General features: G+C 42.6%; 1 protein-coding gene across 2 annotated transcripts; it reads right to left on the reverse strand.

Moving 5' to 3' along the window:
* Nucleotides 1-1927: 1927 nt before the first annotated feature.
* On the reverse strand, nucleotides 1928-27057 carry LOC308310370 (uncharacterized protein). Of its 2 annotated transcripts, XM_080756712.1 has the most exons (13): nucleotides 26971-27057; nucleotides 25664-25783; nucleotides 24686-24921; nucleotides 23300-23477; nucleotides 21052-21168; nucleotides 19098-19504; nucleotides 18174-18299; nucleotides 17646-17760; nucleotides 16794-16910; nucleotides 15560-16027; nucleotides 14873-15107; nucleotides 2183-2313; nucleotides 1928-2041 (listed from the first exon to the last, which is right to left on the reverse strand). In XM_080756712.1, the coding sequence occupies exons 1-12, from the start codon at nucleotides 27053-27055 to the stop codon at nucleotides 2214-2216; spliced, it is 2304 nt and encodes a 767-aa protein (XP_080612838.1). In that variant the 5' UTR covers nucleotides 27056-27057; the 3' UTR covers nucleotides 1928-2041; nucleotides 2183-2213. The 2 variants fall into 2 exon arrangements, with proteins under 2 accessions (XP_080612838.1, XP_080612837.1); XM_080756711.1 differs by lacking the exons at nucleotides 1928-2041; nucleotides 2183-2313 and adding an exon at nucleotides 12364-12784.
* Between the last annotated feature and the right edge of the window lie 324 nt (nucleotides 27058-27381).

Here is a 27381-nt window from a genome sequence, read left to right on the forward strand (position 1 = left end):
GTAACTTTACAGAAAAGCAAGCCCATGTTTTGATGAATTGAACATGCATGGTGGACCCTCTTGTACTAAACAAGTGTAATGCTTAATTGAGTATACATTTTTCTCTTGTTTAGTATATCATTATTAAAACAAGATCAATAATCTAGCATGGCTAGATATAAGTTGGCAATTCTTGCTAAGATCATTGCAGTGTGTGGTGCTATAGGCCTACACTCTCAATTAGGGATTTTCCCAGCTTACTTCTCTCAATCCATTCTCTTTGGATCAAATATTAATCTCAGCAAGGCAGACGGATTCTCAGTAAAAGTGGTCTTTCACAAGAAAGGACAAAATTACCTACCTATGTTTCCATCCTGGAGGTAAACCTTTTCTGTGATAAAATGGCTACCAATGTAATCAAAATGGTCAACCAAAGAACAAGATTCCTGTACTAGATCTCCTCACTGCCTCACTGGTCAGCAAAAATACTTTGAAGACCCTAACAGCCACGAGCCCTCATACAAGGTTTCTTCATGCATGCACCTCATGGTACCACAACACCTCAAATGCCCTTAAAACAAGGCTCCAGACATCCCAAAACAAACTGGTAAGACTTGGCCTATAACTCCCAGAAGCCACCGGTCCTCACCCCCGCTCCTTTTGATAGGTTGGAATGGATTGACGACAAAGTATACAGCAACTTGCAGAGGCGGAAAGTTCTTATAACGGCAGGGGGTTCAAGCACCTCCCCCCCCCCCCCCCCCCCCCCCCCAGCGGTGGAAAAAAAACGAGTTTTGTTTTTTCGAACAAAAGCCACCTTATTAGCATTTGAATGCGGCATGCGCGGCGGCCCAACACCTATCTTGTAACCCCTCGTAAAGGTATGTCACTTGTGACTACGTGTATGACAACATGACCACTGGGGAGGGGACATTTCAGTGGACAGTCAGTGGGTGCATAATTTACTGCAGTGCATATAGATATATTTTGCCAAAATGCAGTGGGTTCAGTCGCGCCTTTGCCAAAATGCCAGGGGGTTCAATCGCGCCTCTGAACCCACGGAGTTTCCGCCACTGGCAACTTGTACTCTGGCCTGGGCCGTGGCTCAGTGGTCCAGGCACCATGGTTCGACGTGGGTTCAACTCTTGATCCAGACGGCCTTTACTGCATGTCACCCCCCCCCCATCTCTCTCACCATTTCAGCCTACTGTCTATCCCTCTATAAAAATATAAAAAATAAAGGCGAAAGCCACAAACATTAAAAAAGGTCCCCCCCCGGCCCCACAATTTTTCTATATGACTATTATAGGTTTATTTTCTAACCGTGTATGATGATTTCCTTTTTTGTTTTGGCATAGAAGTGTATATCTGTAAGTCTTTAAATGTTCTGATGAAGACGCTGATGTAAACAAGTCTTAGTGTTTTTTCAGATTTTATTCTCTTAGCAGATTTAGTATTGACCTGTATTTCTACAAACTGTTAATAACATTTTCAATCAATCAATCAATCAATCACTTCCTTCACAAGGCTTTGTTCCATTTAATGTAGCACAGTGGTTCTCAAACATTTTAACACCCTGTGCGGCAAGGAAGGAGTTCTCCGTTCAATCAATTAGTAACGCCCAGCGCTCAGGACGGAGATTATTGATATCAAAACTGATCGCATCGCTCCACAGGCTGGGAGTGTCTGTTGCACAACATTCGATGTTATTTTCCAGTGGGACGTCATCGAAAATGTTCCCCCCCATTTTTGCAGACGAGACAGCTTTAAGAAAACCTTAAAACGTGAGTAACTCTTGATCTAAATCATCCCGTCCATTTCAAAGCAAAGATTATGTGTTAGACGGCCCATCGCGGTCCCGTCGCTAGTCGCGTTAGAATTAATCATACCTTCCGTTGATGTCGTTCGCCTCGGGAGTGTTTTGGCTACATCAAGCTACTTCAGCTACATCCGGGATAGCATCCGGTCCTTCGCTGCTATAAATCACTGGGCGCTCTGATTTAACGGATTAAATAACCTCGGGCGTTCAGGGTGTTTAATCACTGTCCTGGTCTGGAAAGGCCTAAAATGGAAGGGTATAAAATATTCTATAGCTTTAGTTCATTGCATTCACACATGGAATACCATCTGGTCAGAGGTCACAGATATATATCGTGCAACCTTTGCGATTAGATGAATGCATTTGTTTTTATGTCTAAGATACCTTGTCCAGGACAGGCTTCAGACGCGCCTCCTCAGGAGACTTGGCTCAGATCTGAACCCATTTGATTTGGCATTAGGAAACACATGCGACCGCATCCCCTTGCTGACGTCAACCCCAAGCAGGGTTCGAACCTGCATGAAAGGCATCAATAAATAAATCAATAAATATGGGTGCTCCTCCAAGTGCATGTCTCCACCAGGTTGGGTTGTGTAATCATGGGTTGCATGGCCTTCAAGACGCAAGGGAGCATTTGTATGACATAATTATGCAGTGTGCGAGATTAGCTATATGCACAGACACGGACATACGGACACACAGACTGCAGAGACGAAAACATAATCTCCTCCCGACCTGACCATGCCTCCCGAACCTGAGGTTATAAATAAATAAAATGCATTTGAACACCCTTAGGGTTTTATATCTATGTCATCATGACTCACTTCTAATTTGATTTTCTGCATGATGGGCCAGATTATTAAATCGGATATGGATATAATTAGAATAAATTAAAAGAGGAGAGGAAAGGGAGAGGAGAGAAGATGAGATGAATGGCAAACAAACAAATGGTAAGCAATGAATCAATGGCCATTTGGGTCAAATTAATACTACTACTACTACTACTACTAATAATAATAATAAATACAATTACAATTTAGCAGATTCTCTTATGAGAAGGGTATAGATCATGGCACTAACCCTGTAAACAACGGTCATGGTTTTATGCAAAGGCAACAATGTATTGCTTCAATTCGATACCGGCATAAAATAAAACTATAGCATCTGTCTGAACAACATATAGCTAACATCTAAATTATATTAGCATAAAAGCAAAAACGAATTTAACTAAATGAGACGAAATCGGCACAGTAGAGCCTATATAGCATCCCTCTATAACTATATCTACCTATACCAACAACCACCATAGCAGTATGGTATGGTCTACCTATCTACATCGGTGGTTCCCAAACTGGAGAGAGAGGGGGGGGGGGGGGGGGGGGGGACCATAGTCATAAAAACGTGGGACTTCCTTTTGTGCTGAGCCTGGGAGTCGATGGGCGCTTGTTTGTATATAAACTAGACTGCGATCTCAAGCGAATTTGAGCCACGTGAGACACCACTGACTCTGAGCGAGCTGCCGTGTCGAATGTTGCGAAGTTCGCTTAGTCGACTCAGGGCCGTTTCGAGTTTGCGACCCGATAGGCAGAGAATAGTAAATCGTGTTCTGGCGAGAGCGTTTTACCCGTAACCCCGCCCTACTAGTAGTAGCCGGTGCTGTAAAACAAGCGTCCCATCAGCGCCCATCGACTCCCAGGCTCCTCAAAATAAGGGAGTAAAAAGGTAGACGCCTCCTTCGGCTCTGGGGCGTGTGCGTGTCTCTTGAAGGCAACATGGAGACTTCCACCTTCGCTGCTAGGAAGTTCCTGCCTTCGTTGCAGACATGTCGCTCCAATGAAATGCAGCGGCCAATGAGGCATCTATCTTCTATGGTCGGGACCCAAATAATTTTGGGGGGTCCCCAGATAATTCCCCAGATAATTTGCTTAATCTGCAAAAGAAAATTCTCAACAGTAAACTATAAGAACATTTACAATGTTACAAATGAAGGAGGTGTGTGTGTGTGTGTGTGTGTGTGTGTGTGTGTGTGTGTGTGTGTGTGTGTGTGTGTGTGTGTGTGTGTGTGTGTGAGAGAGAGGATTAGGGCCACACACGGACAATTTCTCTCTCTCTCTGCACTCTCACACGTCGAAGTGGATCTGTCAGAAATATTCTGTATTCTTTGAATAATAATAATCACATGAATATTAAAACACACTGCAGGGAATGAAATAAAAATATATAAAATGTGTGTCCCTCAGACCGTCTGCCTTTTCATCAGTTGATTGTGTGTGTGCATCTCCCTTTCAGAAAAGAATGTTAGGATTTAGAAGACATTTGTAGAATCGGCCTTAGCTCTTGATGGGCTAAAGTTTAAACTATATATATATTCTTTTGTAAATTTGTAAATCTTTGAGCATTGAGGCCCCTGGTGGTCAAGGGCCCCTGAACTGGCCCCATTGGCCCGGAAATAATCCGCTGGCGCCGCCGATGGTTATCTAAGGTTTCAGGTTCTGGGTTCTACCCTTTGTAGTCAAACAGAATCCTTCTGCCTGCATTTCTGTCCAGTTGTCTCTCATTCCATTTCACTGTACCTATATCTGCTGATCCAAACCTATACATTTCCTTCCCTGCCCAGTTTGGTCTAGCCATTATACCCCAGAACAAAACTAGTATTAGTACAGTACATATACAAAGTCATCACTCCCTTGCCAGGATGAGACAATTTGCGCACACGCACACACGCACGCATGAACGCACGAGCATAACATTAGTAGTGATGGCTAATTCTCTCTGACAGTTGTAACTCTAACGCCTTCAGGGCAAGATTAGCCACATAAGTGGGTTAAGTATGTCTCTCTCTCTGTGTGTGTGTGTGTGTGTGTGTGTGTGTGTGTGTGTGTGTGTGTGTGTGTGTGTGTGTGTGTGTGTGTGTGTGTGTGTGTGTGTGTGTGTGATGGAATGAATCTGAAAAGCATGTATTAGCATTAGTTTAGTGATTACAGGTTGTTTTAGTAATTCTCTTTCATTTCTCCTCTCTCTTAGGAGTACTAATAATGGCAGTAAAAGTATAGTAATAATAGTATAATACTGTAGTAGTAGTAGTAGTAGGAATCTGTCCGTGTTCCTTTTATTCCCATATATGGACATCCCTGATGTCATTAGTCTATATGCCCTGCATATATAGATATGCCCTTATCAGGAGCATATTGGCCGGAATGGTTTAGTCATCTGAAATAGTCTAGTTTAAGTCTAAACGAAATATCTAGATACTAAATATTATACGATTTTAGTCGTATGATCTAGTTTAGTCTTTGTTTAGTCTACAGCTGGTTTTTATCGACAAAAATGCATTTAGTCAGACCTTGATGGCATCGTAATGCCTGATTTTACACTTGGTTGCATGCATGTTGAAAATAGCTGATCTACAAGCTCCCGGCGTGTTGTCAGCTTGTAGATCTGCTATTTTCAGCATGCAACCAAGCTTACAATGACTTGACTCTTAGTTCTACTCGATCTCTTGTCCACTAGTCTCTGTCAGACATTTTACTCTATAGTTTTCATTTGTTGATGTGAAATTGTCTGTATATTTTAGTTTTAGTCATCGTAGCTTAGTTTTTATTTAGCTTGTCAGTGACAAAAAGGTAGTCGAACCTTTTTCGTCATAGCTTTAGTCGACAAAATCAACACCGTGGGCAACAGCCTATCCGACCAACTAGACGCCTGCAGGCACCCAGTGATGCACGAGGCTGATTTTAACGTCGGTCGGACAGACTGTTGTCGCGATTCGTGAACTACAGCTGCAGCTGCCCATACAGAGATTTAATTTACAGTCGGATAACAATTTAAAATGATATTTTAGTGTGGAAGGAATGATTAACCACTCATTAAAAGGCAGCGGAAATAAAAGAATAGCAGTATACTTGCAGTAGTAAAATATGAGCACCAGTCATAGTATTCTAAATAGGACAACATTAGTCTTCTTGCCAGAAACAGCAGAAATGAAACTGCAGTTTTAATCACACCCTGACACATTTCATGGTTAACAGATTAGCATAATCCCCCCTACTCTCTCTCACTCTCACTCTCTCTCTCTCACTCCGTCTCTCTCCCTCTCTCTCTCTAAATCGATATAATTTCAGTTACTCTTAACAATTTTATGAATGTATGTGTGCTGCCTTACTACTAATATAGCGGTATGATATTGGGAGATGACAGAGCACAAGAAAAGAAAGCGAGAGAAGGGAGTTTGGGTAAAGGTTCCATGATGTAGGGCATACTGTATAGGTCATGTTGGACATGTAGGTCAACCTTCCCTAGAGTTCTTACATGGGAGAGCCTCTTATTGGCCTGTTTGGTTTTGAACACTTTGTTTGCATCTATATGCACCCAAATAAACTGAACTGAGCACAGGCGGCTAATGAGTGACGGTTGCTATACTGTCAGTAAATGTGAATCTCATTGTCCAGTGACAACGTTAGTGTCAGCTTATCCGTGGTCACTGCGTGTGGGTGATCTGTCATCAGAACCGAGACGAGACATGATACGAGCTGAGCCACATTGGATTAATGTGTAGAGAGGGAGATCAGGGCGTTTGTGTTCTAATAAGGGACAGACAGGGTGCAAGATAGAGACTATAGAGACAGGGGATAGAGAGAGAGAGAGAGAGAGAGAGAGAGAGAGAGAGAGAGAGAGAGAGAAGAAAGAGACATCTGTTAAGCAATATTGGATAATTTCATAGAGAGACAGTGGGAAGAGAGATAAAAAGAGTAGAGACAAAAGAGACAAAGGGAGAGGACAATTGACTAAGAGAACCAGAGCAAAGAGAAAGGAGGGAGATAAGAGAAATATTGAGAAAACGACAAGAGACCTGGAATAGAGAGAAGGACGAGACTACAGAGAGAGAGAGAGAGAGAGAGAGAGAGAGAGAGAGAGAGAGAGAGAGAGAGAGAGAGAGAGAGAGAGAGATATGGCAGTTCCTCAGTGAGAGGGAAGGGAAGACTAGAGAGAACAGTGGAGTCTGCAGAGAGAGAGAGGGGGGCAGAGAGAGAGAGATGGCAGTTCCTCAAAGGGAAGAGAGGAGAGAGACGTGTTTCTCTCTGTAAATGCAAGAAATGAAATATACAAAGAGCTTAAGGAAAGACAGGGACAATACAGAAGAGGGAAGGAGATAGATTGAGAGAGAGAGAGATAGAGAGAGCGAGAGAGAGACTGGAATTTATTCGTCTGAGTCCTCCGTGAATTTATCTTGTTTGTTTTTTTGTTTTTCTTCCTTCATTTCTTGTCATCCGTATTTTCCCCAAACAAAAGAAAGGAAAAGGGTTGTTTGTAAGTATCAATTGTTATTGTGCTATTACTGTTACAATTATTAGGCTACAGTATACTATAGTCCCATTTCTAGTTCTATAACTATTATTAATGCCACTGCTACTGTACTAGTAGCCTACTCTTACACATGTATTATTATTTTGTTATTGCTACTGCTGCTATACTGCTACTACTACTATTGATATGACTACTGCTGCTAATACGTCTATTAATATTACTACTACTATACTATAGCGGTATATTACTTTCACTACTGCCACTGGTAATATTATATTACTCCCCCTTCCCATTCAACTGGTCCTCGTTTCTTCTACTCGCCTGCGATTGGTCGACACAGATGGACACACCCTTCTACCATGACAGCATGAGTGGGGCCTTCACGCCGCATCATCACCCGTACCCCCACCGTTTCCATGGCGACTACGAGCGCTACCCGAGCAGCAGTGGTAGCAAGGCGGCGGCGGCCACGCCAAAGAAGGCAACGACGTCGTCCTACTTCTCAGGCCCGGCGGTGGGGCTGGGTGCAGCAGGGGGGGTCAAACCCAACGCCCTGCATGGGCTCCCCCCCGGCCCCCCCGCCAGCGTTGCTGGCCAGTCGCTGCAGGCCCCCCCGTCCTCCTCCGCCTCTGACGCCGACCTCCTGTTGGTCCAAGCGACCAATCACCACGGCTTGGCTATGACTGGCCACGCCCCTATGTTGCCCGGCGGTGGGGGGCCCCCCGGAGGCCACTTGCTGTACCGCGCCACACAGCAGGCCACCAACGAGCAGGAGGGCTTCGCCGACGGCTTCGTCAAGGCTCTCGCGGACCTCCACAAACAGAACCAGCTGATTGGAGGAGGAGGAGGAGGAGGAAGTGGAAGTAGCGCACCTGGAACGGGAGGCGGCAGTGTGCCGGGAACAGGTGGGGCTGTCGTGCTTAAGAAAATGTACGTTGACGATTGTCACACAAACAACTGCGATTAAATTGTTTACACATGACAAATAACTTAAATATACAAAGAAATTACTGGCATATATGTATTCATTTTATACTTGTATAAATGTAAAAATAGCAGAAATAGCTGATCTACAAGCTGACAACGCTATTTTTCCGACAAATAATTGCGTTGATATCAAACGATTGCGATCAGACGATGATGTCCTAATTGTGTGACAGGCCCAGGAGGAACGGGAGGCGCCGACGCGCCCATCTACACCAACCTGAGCAGCTATGGCGCCCAGACCCACATGGGCTACCACCAGGCGGGATACCAGGGCGCCGCCGGGGGGCCGGGAGGCCGCGACACCGGAACCCTGCAGGTGGTGCCTCACGCTCCTCCTCTTCCCGCCCTTCCTCTCCACAACTCCTCGTCGTCTACAACCCCGTCACCGGTTGACCAGGAGAGGATCAAGGTAATACTATATCGATGAAAAATACTAATACTATACGACTATACTACGGGACTAGACGACAGATTTAATGTGTCAAAATACTGTAACGGAAAATGGACGGACGGTAGCGCATAAAAGGGCCAATAGAGTGCATGAAACCAAACAGTCAAGATGCAAAATCAGTGGACGTTGTATGATTTTTGGAGGGGTGCTATAGCCCCTCCTATATCCAGCTTTTGGGTGTGTATCCATACACTTTGTCCTACACAAACATTAAATTCCCATTGACAATGAATGGAGGATTTTACGTCATGAGCAAATGTGTCTATTTACATCATGATGATGTACGATAAGAGCGCCCCTCACTTCACACGGGTGTGATTGTTTTGGTCTATAAAGTGCATTTCATGTGTGAGTGAATGGGTTGCTGGGGGTGGGACAGGTCATATTAGCAGGGAGTTTAAAGTCCCTGTCCAAATAATATCCCATGGTCTGGGGTTTAATTATTCGGGGGAAGCATAAATCCCTCCAAAATGTCCAAAACGAAAAGTTACCCTCATGTGCTTGTGTTGTATCACTCTCAACGTCTCTGCATTAGCCTCTCACTGACTACAGATGCATTTAGTGGGGCTCTGAAATGACGTCTGGTGTGTGACGTCAACTCGTCTTAGCTCCGTTTGGAACCTCAATATCTACGCTGCTACACTTTAGCTCTGAGATGAGGTTCCAACCCGTGATATCCCTACACACTAACACAGGTCCACAAACTGTGGATTAAACCCTTTTCGCAGTATTGATTCCGCAAGGCTTTAAATTGATAAACTTAAAGCGGGCATGTAAAAAAAAAATGTCTGGGGTTTACTTTAAATAAATGTATTTAAATCAGGCTTTAAATAAAAATGTAGTCCAGTCAACCCCTGTTCGCATGTGCAGTAAGATTGCATTGGGAAAACATGGTACTGGCTGACAAACAATAGCTTACTTGGGAAGAGTTCCGAATCACTGGCCAATCGGATGGGGAGAATAGAGAGTTATTGCACGATTTATTTGGTGATGGAGTGCAATAACAATAGTCTGCTTGCCTATAATCAACCACACTAATAAAACAACTCTACTCCTAGTATTACTACCGCTTATAGGCTACTTGCTCTATCCCTCTCTCTGTCTGGACTCAGTTTGTCTCTGTTCTCACTCCCTCTCTTTCTCCCGCTCTCCCTCTCCCTCTCCCTCTCCCCCTCCCTCTCTCTCTCTCTCCAGTCGGAGAGGAAGAAACTTCGGAATCGCATCGCAGCCTCAAAGTGTCGCAAGCGCAAGCTGGAGAGAATCACCCGGCTGGAGGACAAGGTGTCGCTTCTCAAGGGCTTCAACGGCGACCTGGCGTCCACGGCGGCCATCTTGAAACAGGAAGTGGAGCATCTCAGGGAGAATGTGCGGAGTCACATGACTCGCGGGTGTCAGATCATCGTCACTGGAGGAGGAAGGAGAGGGGGGGGAGGTGGTAGAAAAGGAGGGGGGGAATCCTTCATGGGGGAAAAAGTCTAAATATTAACCACTTAACGGGAGTCCCTCAGGGCTCTATACTAGGCCTGTAGGTTATTTTTTGTTTTCTGTTATTGTGAGGAAAGCTTGCGCTGAACAAAGCACACAACAATGTGACGTATACCGCGTCTTGTTATGGGCTATCTTCAGCAAAAGACTTTCTCACAATACGGATGGTGGGGTTCAAGCGCTCAGGGTCGCCACTCGTTCAGGAAGGAGGGGAGGACCAATCGCTGATAGCGAATCAGCTTCCGTGGGGATCTGAAAATGGCTTTATTCAGATTATTTATTTTGTATTGCTGATGTTTGATGTACAGTATTTATTTATTTCCCATACCTTTTTGATGCATTGGAATGGACACATGCAGTATACTGTAGATGTATACTTATTTTATTTATTATTTTGCGTAAAATCTTTATTATAATTAAATTATTTTATAAGGATATTTTTATTTGAGTTGAAGTGTTTTTATTCTATTTATTTATTTATTTTTGTTAAAAGCCCATTACAATTGTAATTTGTTTTCCACCCCCAACTCGATCGATTCGTCACATACTGACGCTTGGTCACGTGCTCTTTTCATCACAGGTCAAAGGTCACGTGCTCTTTTCATCACGGGTCAAAAGTACACTAGTGTCTATTTCGTCGACTAAAACTATCACGAAAAATGTTCGTCGACTAATGTTTTTCACTGACGAAAACTAAATAAAAACCAAGCTACGATGACTAAAACTAAGACTAAAACTATTGGCACTTTCTTCAACAAATAAAAACTAGACTAAAATGTTAGGAAGGGACTAGTGTCTAGTGGACAAGAGATCCAGTATCTACAAGCGGCGCTTTATGTGAGCTTGTGGATCGGCTATTTTCACACAATACATTTTAGTCGACTAAATCAACTGTAGATTTTAGTCGACTGAAACTAGCCCAACACCAAAACATTCCAGGTGTCTAAAATGTGACTAAAGCTAAATGAAAACTATTCAAGAGCCTATGACTAAAACTAAAATAAAAATTTGCTGTCAAAATCAACACTATACAACGAATCAGAATCTAAAGCCACAGCTAACAAGGCAGGGGTTCAGTCAGAGGCGGACTTGAGCGCCCCCGTGAGGAGTTCCTGAGTAAGACCGCACAAGACAATAGTAATATGGATGCAGTGGTGGAAAGTAACTAAGTAGATTTACTTAAGTACTGTACTTACCGTAGTATAATGTTGAGGTATTTGTACTTTACTTGAGTATTTCCAATACTTTTACTTCTACTGCGTTACATCTCGGATCCAAATATTGTACTTCTACTCCACTACATTTATTTTAAAACTTTAGTTACAAGTTACTTAATTATTATTACAAAACATACATTAACCACTTCAGCCCTATATACATTTCGCCCATTTGAAAATATATCTTTTTCAAAATATATTTTTTAACATGAAATGGGACCTTCTGCATAAGGAGTATACTTTCTACTTTTGCTATAAAGTACATTTTATATCAATACTTTAGTATTTCTACATGCAGTATTGATACTTTTACTTAAGTAAAGAATGTGAGTACCTTTTCCACCACTGCATATCGGACACGAAAGATAGTTGCCCGAGTGAGAATGCCATTGTGTTTTTTGGATGTTTTCTTTAAAAGGGACATGCGAGTATGAGAGAAACACGCTGATTATAAATCTGCACTGATCCTGCTTTGCATTTCCACACTCTTCCGCACATACTAATTTAGTACGTTGAAGTTGCCACTATACCTACTGGCCAAAACTGGAACTGTAGCGCGTTCATGGAGTTGGACGGACGTTCAGTGACGCCATGTGCGTAATGTGCGTTCACACGAGCAGATGAAACGATGCAAAAAACGCATCACAGCATCATTTGCGGCAGCTTCACACGTCATAGCTGCTTCGTAGCTTCACATCGCTGGCTTCCATTGACAGTGAATGGTAGACTGCATCGTTTCATCTGCCTGTGTGAACGCAACATTATAATGGTACTTCCGGCAGTCTTCCGGGTGATTAAAAATGCCACTGAGCAACTTCTATTGAAATGAACAACAGTGGGTGGGTCTGTCCACACTATATCCTTTATAACTCTATGCCTCACCCACCAGAGCATCAAGTGGGAGGGAGTATAGCTTATGAGGAGTATAGGGAGAGGCAGATGTTTAGAATGCAACATATTTCTCCCTAGTGGTGAAATAATAAACTCTTTTATACTTTTTAAATGATGAATGATCTCTTGTAAACATTCACAATGAAAAGGGATGCTATGTGTGTTTTCAATTGTAAATGGGTAATTTAAGACACTCACAATGCAAACTGTGAGTGTACCAGGTACGTAGTGGGGAAACGGGCTCTTCAGAGTAAGTCTTTAACCTTCGCTTATTTTCGAGGGCCTTTCCAAATGAAACACTAAAGCGGGTAAGATACAAGGTTTTCTACGACCTGTTTTGCAGGCTGGCCAGGTAGGATACGAGGTTTCTCCTCTGCCTCTCTTTTCACAGGGGTAGGTAAGATACGAGGTTTCTCCTCTGCCTCTCTTTTCACAGGGGTAGGTAAGATACGAGGTTTCTCCTCTGCCTCTCTTTTCACAGGGGTAGGTAAGATACGAGGTTTCTCCTCTGCCTCTCTTTTCACAGGGGTAGGTAAGATACGAGGTTTCTCCTCTGCCTCTCTTTTCACAGGGGTAGGTAAGATACGAGGTTTCTCCTCAATACAAGCGTGCCATTGTCCTCTGTGGTTCGGAAGTACCGCTCCTAAAAGCCTACAAATGGAGGGCGACAATGAACATCCAAACTTTGAGCAGTAAATGTGCGAGTGCGAGGGGAAAGAAGTTTAGGGAACTCACCACCCGATGCAAGGTCAAGTACACGCTGCCTGTCTAGCGCCCACGGTGAACCAGCCGACACGAGCGCAGAGAAGGACTTAGCTTTTACCTGAGGAGCCAACTCGGTGCAGCTGCCGGTGATTGCGGGATGGGCCGACCGACCTCCCAGCCGACCGACCTATAGGACTGCGATTCCATTCATTTGCATTTGTTATATTTCTTTGTTAACAATAATTCCAATATTATTTTTTTTATAGATTGGTCTACTCCAGTGGGACCTGTCCCGCAGATGGACAAGTAGATTTTACTGCCTCAACCTATTACTATATACTCCCTCTGCTGAGTAAGATCATTTTTTTTATCAAATGTTAATTCTTAACAGAATAGTGGCAGCTACATGGTTTCTGGGCAGCATTTTCCAGCCATGACATCAATCTGGACCGGTGTATAAAAAAAGAAGATAAAAAAGAACACGACTACATAATGAAACCCAACTTAAAGAATTAGGCACTGATCAGTCGAGATTCAGAAATAGCAAAGTTTCCCTTTTGTTTACATTTTTTTAAAGACTAAAACCAATGACATTTTATAAATCTGTCATTTAACTCAAATGCTTTTTACATCATTATATTTGACTGTAGTGTAAAAAGTAAATCTTAAAATGTGTCCTCTTCTCAAGGCAAGTTTTATTTGTACGGCACATTTCAACAACAAAGCAAATCAAAGTGCTACAGTGTAATTACACAAACCATTAAGCAACAATACGACATTAAAACACAGAGAAAAATAAACACCTTATAAAAAAGGACATTTGACACAAAACAGAAAGTTAATTCTCTTTCAAAAAATATTTTGGGCATTTTATCGTCTACTCAGGCTTATGTGAACACTCCAGACATTTTTTAAGTTGCTTGATTCAGTATTTAGATATTTGATATTCATTGTAGCTGCCCCGCCCCCTTCCTATACAAACCCATTGTAACTTCAAACTCCCTTTTAACCATGATGGATTCATCGAAAACACCCGTCCTTTTCTTCTGGTGACTGATGTTGTCCTTCTAATTCGTGAGGGGTTTTCATTTATTTTTAATAATTATTTTTGATGTTTTAGTTTCCTCCGTATCTGACTGTACAGCCTTGATTTGTGTGCCAATGTATGCCACTTGTTCATATTGGATGCGCATATTTGTTAATCAATTGCATAGGTCAATGCGGCATTTCATAAGAATCATGATTGTGGAAACATTCGCACGAGCATTGTACAATCAAAACAGGTTTTGTCAACGTGGCTCATAGAGTCCTACACTCAGAAACAGACTAATGGCCCAGCTGAGCCTTGCTTTGAATATATCGTCACTGTCGGGCAGAAACCATTTTAAACTCCATTTTAACCATTTAACCCATTTTGACCTGAGGACGCATCTGTCACCTTATAGCTTAACCACTTTCACCATTATTTTAAACTTTAGCTGTTGAAAAATAACAGATCTACAAGCTCGTAGCACGGCACTCTGTGCTTTGTAGCTCCAAAAAACGCAAGTCTTTTCATTCCTAGCCTCAGATTTAGTTGGGGGCATAACAGAGCGCAGCCAAGCATTTGACCTGAGGTTGAGATAGTTTTGGACAAGTTAGAATTTAGAGCAAATGTAAGATGGGAGATTACAGAGAATGGCTTTGTGGTAAAGTGGTGATAATAGCAAGTATCTGACAATATATAAAGTCAACTTTGATGAGGCAGTATTGATTTGTTTAAAAAATAAAAGGTTTTTCCTGAAATCTCGTTTTCTCATTCCCTGAAAAATGAACATTTTGGAGTCATCCGTTTTCTGCCCGACAGCAGAGATATATGCACATGGATGTGTTTCACAAAGGAAGCGCTATATGTGATTGTTGTGAGGAGGAAAAAAAAGCACCCTGGTGGTTCGGGCATCAGGTTAGGATACCTTTCGAGCATCTCCCTAGGGAGGTCCTCGAGTAACGTCCCACTGGGAGGAGACCCCCGAGGCAAACCTGACAAAACCTTACATCTCTTCTGACGTGCTGTGGATCGTCTCGATGATCAACTTCTTGAGTCTCTTCACTTTGTCCGGCGGCGTCTCGTTCAGACACTCCTCGACGTACTTCAGAAAGCCTGCGTGCGGCGAAGTGGCACCGCCGTGACAGCAGGTCCCTAGCAAGCCCGTCGTTCCGTTGCATGGGGCGGCGGAGAGCTCCATCAAGTGGCTGTTGGGGCGCTTTAGGCCCGGGCCTCTGCTGCCATCTGCCAAGGGAAAAGTACTCACAATTCTTACTGCATTGTAGAATTACTCCATTATTATTATAAGTGAAAGTTCGGAAATTCAAAATGCACTCGAGTGTTGGTATCAAAACGTATTTAAAGTACCAAAAAGTATAAAGTACTCACTCGATATGCAGAATGATCCATTTCATGTTTTTTCAAATGTATAAAAATCGTTTGAAAATAGCAGATCTACAAGCTCACAATGCGTCGCATAAAACGGCCGAAATATAGTGCTGAAGTGGGTAATGTATGTTTTGTAATATTAATCCAAATTCACACTAGTAACTGCAGTTTTCGAATAAATGTAGCGGAGTGTACAAGTACAATATCTGGTTTGGTGGCAGAGTAGAAGTAAAGGTATTGGAAAATTGGAAGTAAAAGTAGAAATGCCTCAAAATTGTACTTAATTAAAATGTACGTAGTTTGCTTACCACCACTGGCGAGGGAGGAGGACAGCACGTGGTTGGCCGCGGGGGAACAAGAGGAGCCAGAGCCAGAGGACGGAGAGGAGTGGAAGGAGGCGGGAGGCGTCGGAGAAGAAGGGCCTTCCTGGTGCTGGTGGTGGTGGTGGGCCACCGCGCTCAGCCTGGGGTCTGACTGGTGGAAAAGGTGAGTGGAAGTCATGGAGGAGGTGGTGGTGCGGTCGCTCGGAGACCGCACCACCAGTTTTAGGAGACCGTCTTCCTGCAAGTGTCCGATGTAGGGGCCCGGATCGGGGTCCGGGAGGGCTTCGTCCCCCTCGGAGTCACAGAGGAACAACAGCTGGCGGTAATGCCTCCACTTGGGCTTGCAGAAGTCCTCGGAGCCTTTGTTGGTCTTGCTCATCAGGGTCATCAGGGTCTTGTGCTCCCGTTGAAATATGGTGCGAAGGTTACGGAACTTGGTTTTGATTTCTTCCACTGGGAGTTGAAGGAGGACATTTTATTTTTTAAACAACACAAAACGACTGAAGTGATTAACCCATTTGGGACAGCATGAGACCAGATTCTACTAAATGTCTAAAATCCTGACATGTTTCTAAATCAGTGGTTCTCAAACAATTTCATGTCAATTAAGGACCCCCAAAATAATATGTAGGCTTATTTGGCCGTCGACCACATCTGAAAATATGTTGTTTCAGGGACACCCCCACCCCCCCAGAAGCAAATATAAAAACATTTTCTGTGAAAGAATATACCGTATATTCAAATTTGCGCCCCATGTTTACGATTATAAAGAAATAGCAGATCTACAAGCTCATAGCGTGAGCTTGTAGATCTGCTATTTTTCAACAGCTAAAGTTTAAAATAATGGTTAACTAAAGAAATCAAATGAATAACAAAGAATAGTATAAAAATCCATCCCTAATTGGAATTTAAAATAGTCAAAGGGGCAGTGCCCTCAAGAGATGACATTCTCCTCTCTACATACCGGTAATAGTGTTTTGTATTTATTGATTATATGTTTTTTATTATTTTTTGTTATTTTGTATGTCATGTTGATGAATAGCATACATAGGAAGTTAGGAACACAATGGAAACCCCAGACGCCAGGCCCGGGGCCCTTTTTGTGTTATCCTTTTAGCCTAAATGTCTGACTGTACCACGTGCTGTTCAACATTTCTGACTAATACTAAAAGTATTCAATCAATCAATCAATCAATCAATTTCACAGCATTCTAATTACCTGTGAAAGGGACTGGATTATGTTGAGACAGCCGTCGGCTCAGTTCCTCCAGCGTGTTCTGTCTCCGCTCGCGGTTTCGATAGCTTTCTGACCGGTGGTTCCATAGGCAGCTGTGGTCTGAGAAACAGCTCAATAATATTAATAATGCATTCATGAAAACAACCGCAAAGCAGCGAGTATAAAAGTATTGCAATGAGGCGTTATCGTCTGTGTACGTCACACTGTCAAATTTGTCCACCAGAGTGGAAAAAACGTTGTCAGGAGTTTGTACCACCTAACAGTGGTGGAAAGTAACTAAGTACATTTACTCAAGTACTGTACGTAAGTAAAACTTTGTGTTTTGTAAAAATCTGCTTCATGGAGGCGCTGTAACAGGTCCTTCTGGAACATTTGGACCAGACAGTGGCCTTGTGGTTAGAGTGTCTGCCCTGAAATTGGGAGGTCGGGGGTTCGATCCCCGGCCGGGTCGTACCAAAGACTGTAAAAATGGTACCCAATGCCTCCCTGCTTGGCACTCAGCATCAATGGGTTGGATTGGGGGTCAAATCAATTAATGATTCCCGAGCGCGTAGCGTGTGCCGCGCTCACCGCTCCAAGAGGTGGGTCAAATGCGGAGAACAAATTTCACTGCGGTGACGTGTCACGTGTGTGACTAATCGTACGACTTTGAGGTTCGCTGTTGGAATCCAAGGAGTGTGTGTGTGTGTGTGCACAGTTTGGCATCGACCGGGCCAACGGTGCCGGAGATTAGCTATACAGAGACAGACGAACGGACTCGCACACACAGACGGACGACGGAAGGACAGGCTGCAAAACATACTCTCAAAACAATGAAGAATGATTCCCACTCACCAGCGTAGAAGGAGATCAGCTCACAGACCTTGGCCTCTGTCCAGTGGCAGCGTGTGTTCATCGCAGGGAACGCGAGCGAGGCCAGGGTTCGGTTTAGAGCGCCGGTGTTGTTGCCCTGTGTGCAGTGTTGATTTTGACAGCAAAATTAGATTTTAGTCTTTTCATTTAGTCTTTTGAATAGTTTTCATTTAGTTTTAGTCACATTTTAGTCACCTGGCATGTTTTAGTGTTAGTCTAGTTTTAGTCGACTAAATATCATACAATTTTAGTCGACTAAATCTACAGTTGATTTAGTTGACTAAAATGTATTTTGGCGGGCCTTGATGGCATCGTAATGGCTGATTTTACACTTGATGAAAATAGCCGATTTCAGTGTAAAAGGACATTTTAGTTTAGTTTTTATTTGTTGACGAAATTCTCAATATATTTAGTCATCATAGCTTAGTTTTCATTTTGTTTTTTTTCAGTCATAAAAGCTAGTCGACGAACATTTTTCGTCATGGTTTTAGTCGATGAAATCAACACTACCTGTGCGAAACTGGACAGACACGTAGGAGGAAGGAGGGTGGCGACGGTGGGAGCGGCGAGTCCAAGTCTCTCCTGTCTCTCGTAGGCGCGCAGCTGACACTGACCGGTGGAGGCTGGGATATAGGCCTGTCAACCCATCACAAATCAGTACTGTCACACAAAATAATTACGCTTGAGTGTTTTGTTTTTGACGCATTGAACATATTGAACCATGCGCATACAACGCAAAGGGTACCGGCCCGTTTCCGGCGAGCCACCCCGTGTCCGAAACGGTAAAGAAATGACAGAACATCCAGACCCCCAGGAACGCGCCCAGGGGGCTGGCCTGGTTCAGGCGAGGCATATATACAGTTAATATGTGTGTGTGTGTGTGTGTGTGTCTGTGTGTGTTAGTCTGCGCAACAGTGACACTTTGTGGTCAAAAAGATTTTTTCGTGCTCCGACAGACCCAGCCAGGGACATTAGGGGATGCAGGGACACACATAGCAGTCTATAGGAGTGGTTGCACCACTCAATAATACTGTATACTAAATAGTGGAAATAGCTGATCTACAAGCTTACAACACATCACAAACTATTTTCTGCATTGTGTAGAAGATCTGCACAAAATGTAAAATAAATTCGATTATATGAAATAATTGTAATTAGGCGATTATGTAATGACAGGCCTAAACATATTGGCCCATGTGCATACAACTTCACAATCACAAATTGCACAGGGGACGATATGACAAATATCTCACACATACTATTATACAGTATACTTAAATAGTGGAAATAGCTGATCTACAACTTAAGCTTACAACACGTCACAAATGCATGACCAATTTTCTGCATTGTGTACAAATCCACATGATTATGCAAAGATAAATGCAGATTATAGCAAACAATTGCGATTAGGCGATCATGTAATGACAGGCCTACCGGAATATGGGTTTTAGTGTCACTCTGGTGGAAGTCAGGGTGAAGATAATGGCAGTCGGAAGGCTCAGGAGAGTCCGGCTCCTCCAGCTTGATCTCCATTTGGGTGCTGCACGAGGACAAAAGGTTGGCGTCAGGAAGTCGGTGGGCTCCCCCCCTGCTTCCTGGTTTCAGGTCCTCCTCCTCCTCCTCCTCCACTTCCTGTGCAGCGAGGGGAAGTGGCGGGTTGTTTTCTGTCTCGTCGTCGTCGTCGCAGCAGGAGGACTCGCGCAGCAGGAACATGAGCTGGTCGTAGTGCTTCCACTGGGAGACGTAGGGCCGGTCCGAGTCACGCTCCGTCCTACTCACGGCCTTGACCTCGCGGTTGAACACCGTCCGCAGGTTGTTGAACTTGCTCTTTATGTCCTCCACTGGGAAAAGCAAAGCAAACACACGCTGTTAATCAATCAATGCGTATATTGCAATCGGGGGGGGGCCTGTCACAATTATTACAGCACCGCATTATTACATTATTTTTGCACAACTGTCAGTTTCCATTCGAAGAGAAATGAATGTCCATCTATGGTTATTTCCGATATGTTTTTAATTTTTTTTATGGAGACCTTGATTAGCATACATTTTAGGCCCGGCCCCAAAACGTCGGTTGGGCCTGGTCGGACTTGGGCGGGTTCGGGCAGAGTTTGAGAAAGAGGCCTGAAAGTAACTAAGTACATTTACTGAAGTACTACATCCGCTTCGAATGTTATCAACCGATAATCACCACTATGTTCTTATCTAGACCATGCATTTATTATCAGGGACATCTATCACCCCAGCCATAGCCTGTTCAAACCACTTCCGCACCCATGGCCGGCAAAGCTACATGAGCATCAAGAGCAGCACCTCCAGAAACTGACAGTTTCTACTTGTCAACAATTAGACTGCTGAACAAGAACTAGGACTGGTGACGCCACACAGACTGAACTGAATTAGTCTCCTTTTAGTAGAGACTACTTTATATATACACATAGGCTACAACACTTTCTTTTATTTTATTTTTATACATACATATTGTACCATGTAGATTAGTCATGCACTTTTTCTTTTAACTGCAATGATGAGCCTGCACAAACAAGAATTTCAGCCATGTTACTTGTAATGTGACAAAGTTTGATTCTGCAATGCAGCCAATATGAACATTTACACATACCGGTACTACCGTGAGTAGGCAAATACAAAATGCAGAAGTGAAATTAACTGCCGCCGAAGCAAAAACATCATGGAACTGACTTACATGGCCGGTTAAGACTGATATGAGGTTAGGGGATTTACGTTACTTTTAATTCTAACAGAGTAATTCTACATTGCAGTATTGATACTTTTACTTAAGTGCAATATGCAAGTACTTTTCCGAATACCGGGAACCGAGAACTCGCCGCAGCAAAAGGTTATGCTAACATGGCGTCTTCATCAGTATTGTATGTCAAACCCACAAATGTTATAGTTCATTTCCAAAATGATTTTGTGCAATTACAGTAAATGGTCAGCTAGATGATGATAAACAGGTGAGTATATTGAATACCAATGCAAATGAATACCAGTTTCAGGATATTGTTTACTAATGAATAAAAATTTTCGGTACTATGGTGTTTAAACTTAAGCATTACTACTTCATCTAGTCTAAATCTAAACAACTATCCTCTCTCTCTGTCAATTCAATGCAATTTAAATAAAGGTGAAGTAAAACTAAAATGCACTAAACCGTAGCGAGTCAGAAAACCGGCGAGTTCTCCGGTTACCCTTTTTCCACCACTGATTAGCACCCACAAAAGTGGTAACTAAATCTAAATCTTCAACATCAAACTACGAGAAACCTGATCATTATTTAAATTAAGTGGTTTCTGACAAATAAAGTATTAAATTAATCAATCAAGCAATCAGGGCAGAATAAAACATCAAAGACTATTTAATAAAATACCTGTGAAAGGCACTGGCTGCCCTTCAGACAGTTGGTTGTGGAGAATCTCCAAGGTCCTCAGTCTGAGCTGACGGTTATTGTGGTTTACAGACTTCTTGTTCCACAAACAGCCGTGCTCTGAGAAACCGGACATGAAGAAAATTACCACAAATCTGGGCCGAGTGAAGGGCAGAGTACTGCATTTTTCATGTTATTCTGTTCGGTCAGTATTTAATGCTGTAAACAATGCTGTTACTTCTTCTTTATTAGCCATTTTATTTGCTTCCATCTCTCCTCATATACCTCATTACAACTCTAGCATAAACTGTCCATGTGCCCATGCTGTTTTCATTTGTTTTGAGCTTGGAGGAGGAGTTTGGTATGTTAGCGTAATAATATTCTTCAGATGTTGCTTTAGGTTCTGCCCAATCTGGGAACCCACAGTCCAAAAAAAGAAAAGAAAAAAGAAAAAACTGAATTTGCCTCTGGGGGCACCGCCCAATTCTCTGTGAGACCGGACGTAGAAAGGAGAGGAATGAAGGTTAGCCGCAGCAAGACAGAATACATGCGTGTGAATGAGAGGAACCCAAGTGGAACAGTGAGGTTACAGGGAGCAGACGTAAAGACGGTGGAGGAATTTAAGTACTTACGGTCAACATTCCAGAGCAATGGAGTGTGTGGAAAAAGAGGTGAAGAAACGAGTGCAAGCAGGTTGGAACGGGTGGAGAAAACGTGTGATAGGAAAGTATCAGAAAGAATGTCGATCGCACCGAGGAAAAGACAGGAAGCAGAGCTGGAGGTAGCTGAGACTAAAATGTTGAGGGAGTAACAAAGATGGATAGGATCAGGAAGGAGATTTATGGATGTAAAGAGGACATGAAGTTAGTTGGTGTGTGAGAAGAGGAGGCAGAGGACAGGGTGAGATGGATGCAGATGATTCGCTGTAGGGGGGAAAAAGGATAAGAAGAAGAAGAGACCGTCACCGGCTGTCAGCCCTCCTCCAGCACCTCCTCTTCCGGTGGTGCGTCTTTGTTGTTAGTAGAGAAAGTAAAAGATGAGTGTTCTTTTTTTTTTAATTTGCTGCTTTCTTTCATTTTAGGGATTTTAGCTGTTTTTGACAGGGAAGTGGGGGCATTCGAGCATGGGGCTAAATATGTATTTCTTTACAAAACTTTATAGCGATTTCTTTTTTTATTATTTACTATAGTCCTACTAGACCCCAATAAATTACATCTGGCCACAGAAGATCACAGGATCTACTAAATGTGAAGGTAGCCTACTGGGGGGAAGCCACACTGTTTCATAGGCTCAATATGTCAGTTTGACACATAAAAAAAAATTTACACTCACCTTTTACTTTCTCGAATAACAACCTAAAACATGAACCTTGGTTGAAAAAAACTAAAGTTGTCCTTTAACTTTCACTCACATGTTTGGGATCATTTGCACACCTACTCAGGGTTTTGTGAGCACCCTAGACAGTTTGTGTGTACAATGTATACATTATGAATACACAGTATTAGACAGAAGTGACCCATCCTTGATTAAATATCAACTGATGTATTGGCACACAGTGTACGAGAAGCATTATTAATATTATTACACATTCCAGCTGTAAAAAGAAACATACACATTTGAAAGTGTACCTGTCACGTATGTGTATGAGTCAACAACTCATTCGTGCCAGACAGTCTGATATTGGTTTCAATAATCCCCAGCAGTCTGATATTGGGTAAAGAAAAATGAGCAGTTTCTGCCCCCTAGTGGTCATACATTTGAGGACGCATCTGTGTCACCTTATAGCTTTTAACCACTTTAACCATTATTTTAAACTTTAGCTGTTGAAAAATAGCACATAGCGGTGCAGCGCTACGAGCTTGTAGATCTGCTATTTTTTTTTAAATCATGAAAATGTGGCGCAAATCATTGAATATGCCCCAGAATGCACCATTTACACTTTCCCGGTTTTAAATGGGTTTAACCCATTTAGACATGACACCAGATTCTACATATGCCATGAAATCATGACAGTTTTCTGAAAAAATTACGTTTCTATGTCAGTGGTGCTATGTATGTTGTTCCAGGGAGCAGTTAAAAACGCTGTGAAAGAATATATATTCAAAGATTTTCACACATTTTCACGATTTTTAGCAGATTATCTGCTATTTTTCAACACCTAAAGTTTAAAATAATGGTCGTTAAACGCTATAAGACGACACAGATGCGTCCTCAGGTCTAAATGGTCAACAAACTGTTTTTTTCCTCTCACCGGCATAGAATGATATCAGTGCACGCTCCTTCTCCTCGGTCCAGTAACATCTTCCCCCGCTGGACGAGAATGAGGAGGAAGAGGAGGAGGAGGAGGAAGAAGGTGCTGGGAGGCCAGGCAGCACGAGAAGGACGGACTCGTTCTCCATCTTCACCTCTTCCTCGTGCCGTGGAACCGCCTGCGTGAATTAAAGTTCTCAGTCGCTAGTCGCCACGACTGATTTCAGTCATTTGGATTCCATATAGAAGTCAGCGTGCCTTCTATAGAAGTGTATCCTGCACCAAAAATCTTTTTACGTTACTGGAGTACTTCCAATTTTCAATACTTTTACTACATCTCACTCTGCACTACATCTCAGATCCAAATATCATTCCACTAAAAATGTTTTGGTTGAAACCTTTAGTCACAACTCACTTACTTTGCGGATTTTACTTATTATTACAAAACACATGCATTAACCACTTCAGCCCTACAGTACCGCACTTTACAATCTACAAGTTGTAAGCTTGTAGTTCTGCTATTTTCCAAAGATTTTCATACATTTTAAAAACTGAAAGTACCCAATGGGTAAGTATATTTTGATGGCAACTTTTACTCAAGTCAATTTTGAATACTTTTTTTACTTGTAACAAGAGCATTTTTACATTGCAGTATTGATACTTCCACTTCACCCATTTAGACCTGAGGATGCATCTTGGTCGTTTTAAGAAGACATTTGTAGAATCGACCTCAGGTCTAATCAGGCTACCTCAGGTCATGGGTTAAAGGACAACTTTAGTTTTTTTCAACCAAGGTTCATGTTTTAGGTTGTTATTAGAGAAAGTAAAAGATGAGTGTTCATTTTCTTTCATTTGATGCTTTCTTTCGTTTTAGGGATTTTAGCTGTTTTTGACAGGGGGGCGGAGGCATTCGAGCATGGGGCTAAATATGTATTTTTTTACAACATTTTATCGTGATTTATTTTTGTATTATTTACTATAGTCCTAATATACCCCAGGAAATTACATCTGGCCACAGAAGATCACAGGATCTACTGAATGTGATCTACCTACTGGGGGAAGGCTTATACTGTGTGTGTATAGGCTCAATATGTCAGTTTGTCACATTCAATAGATCCTGTTATCTTTTGTGGTCAGATGTAATTTCTTGGGTTTATTAGGACTATAGTAAATAATAAAAATATAAATCGCCATAATATTTTGTAAAAAAATACATACTTAGCCCCATGCTCGAATGCCCCCGCCCCCATGTCAAAAACTGCTAAAATACCCAAAAGAAAGCAGCAAATGAAAGAAAATTAACACTCACCTTTTAGTTTCTCTAACAACAAACTAAAACATGAACCTTGGTTGAAAAAAACTAAGTAAAAAAGAAAAAAGTGAGTACCTCTGAGCTCTTGTCCTGCTGCTGGGAGTAGCTGGTCAGGAACAGCAGGTCATCTGAGCTCCTGTCCTGCTGCTGGGAGTAGCTGGTCAGGAACAGCAGGTCATGGAAGTACTTCCACTGCGACACGAAGACCTCGTCGGACGGCGACGCCCGGCCGCCGCCGCAGGCACTCACCATTTTGTATTGCCGCTGGAACGTGGTGCGGAGGTTCTTGAACTTGCTCTTGATGTCCTCCACTGTGCACATGGATTAAAAAAGCAAAAATAAAATCTCACGACTGAAATGTTTTGGCATGCTGTTACGTACAGTATGGGCATAAGGTTTTCAAAAACCAAACGAGCAATGAATCCAAACGAGCAATGAATCCAATATTGGTAGTAAAATAATATGGTTGAAATCCCAAATAATTGAAGCTCACAATGCGCCACACTGTGACGCGTTGTGAGCTTGTAGATCATCTATTTTCAGCATGCAACCAAGTGTAAGACGACGCATGCAATCAAGGCCCGCCGAAATACATTTTAGTCAACCAAATAAGCTGTAGATATAGTTGACTAAAACTAGACTAAAGGTAAAACATTTCAGATGACTAAAATATGACTAAGACTTAAGATAATTGTATTTCATTTTATGTACCAATTGGTTTTATACATGTACTGTATATTGTTGTTTGTATGTCGGGCCTCGTGGGGAAGGATGGTGGGTGGATGGAGATGGTTGGGGAGGGGGTGGAAGGGAGTTATGGTTGAACATATAAAAACAAAGGGTTGTTTCTGAATACATAAATAAAAATAAAAACATTACACTCGTGTGAAGTGAGGGGCGCCCTTATCATCATACATCAGCCAATCAAATAATCACATTCCGTGCTACAAACACGTGCTCAAACACACCCTACACACAAAGCTGTGCATAGGAAGGGCTAGCGCCCCTCAAATATAAACACTGTTGGGGACAGACAGGCCATTCATTCCTTACCTGTGAAGGACGCTGGTGGAAGGTGTGCAGACAGGATGACTCTCAGGTGTTCCAGAGTCTTACATCTGAGCTGACGGTTCTTGTAGCCCTCCGACTTGTGGTTCCACAGACAGGTGTGTTCTGGGAAAACGACACGTTCATAGGATAGGATATAGTAGCTTTATGAGAAACTAAATGAGAAAACTAAGCTATGATGACTAAAACTAAGACCAAATATATTCCTGACTTTTACTTGTAAGAGAGCATTGCAGCATTGACACAGTAAAACATGCAAGTACTTTTTCCCCACCACTGTGTATTTTGCATGTGCAACTGATGGTCTGACCAAAAACATGAAACTAGGAGTGTTGCGCCTCCATTGTTGAGAGCGTAACATGAAACCAAATGGACCCTAATGGGTCCAAATTTGGTTTAATCTTACACTCTCAAGAGTTAAATTATTGTTAAACATCTGCATTACTTAATTTACAAGAAGCCGACACAATTAGAGAATGTATTCTAATTGTTATTTTGATCGTTTGCCTGTTATCTCTCCTAATGGTACCAACATCAATACAGCATGGAATTGTGGACAAAATCTTATCCAACGACAAATATTGGGTTTGAGAGGCTGAATGTAATTGAATGGTGGTCCGTGGCTCAAATGCCAATTGAATAAAAACCACTGCTTTAATAACAAACAGCGCTGTCCATGGTTCTGAATTCCATAGAGTCCGCAAACATCTGTCACTTCAAGTGTGAAACAAAGAAGAAAAGAAATGACACACTTTGACTTAATAGGCTAGTTATATAGCTAACTCTGGTGCTAGATTTCAGTGTGACTTAAGTGGCGGATTGTTGTAACACCATAGGCCTATTTACAGAATGATTTTTCCAACAGGGATTATAATAGGCTACAAAAAAAGGTTTTTATTTTGAAACCCTCACCCGGATGTTCAACAATCCTAGCACTGTGGTTCCCTTGACATTGGTCAGAAGAACCGTTCTGTGATCTTTAAAGTAATTTTTTGCCAACATCGCCACAAAAACATGCATATATGATGATATTTAGATTTTTCGGTGTTCTAAACAACATATGTACCATGACCTTCTTTTCCCGAAGCCCATTAGTCGGGCCGAAGTTTGATTTCCTTTAATATCGGTGGTTGCTCATTATTATGATTACGCCATTGCCCGTTGCTGGTGATGACTGTCGTAAGCAAGGAAGCAATTGTTGCAGCAAATGATGCGGCATTTCACGGCGTACTGTCAGGAGTAGTTATATTTAACCGAGGGGGGTGAAATGGCGTATTAATAGTTTGACTTACTCGAGTAATACGTAATCAGTGCCCTCTCTTTTTCTTCTGTCCAGTATCTCTCTGAAGCAACGCTGCAACGGGCGACCTCCTCCATTGTTGCTGTGTTTTTTTTTTGTTTCCCCCCCCCACCTCGCGTCACCAGGGTTTGCAGAAAGTCGAAGAATTGCTCTGATCCGGTCTAGAGCCCGCCTACTGCATGCGATAGTTTCCACACATACACGATAGATGCATGCAGTGTTTCCGTATCCGCTTTCTAGACCCAGACCGGCTCAGCAAGCTGCAAGTGAATTGGACCCCCGGACCGATTATGTGCAGAAGTCAAGGTCCCATAGTCTGGAAGAAGGGAGGGACGGCACTGGGATTGGTTGGTGGTTCATTGTCTGGCAACATTGATGTTGAAACCTTGCTGTTGAAAATGGA

Source organism: Protomyctophum bolini (assembly GCF_963924005.1).
Source record: "Protomyctophum bolini genome assembly, chromosome: 22".
In the NCBI taxonomy this organism is placed as follows: domain Eukaryota; kingdom Metazoa; phylum Chordata; class Actinopteri; order Myctophiformes; family Myctophidae; genus Protomyctophum; species Protomyctophum bolini.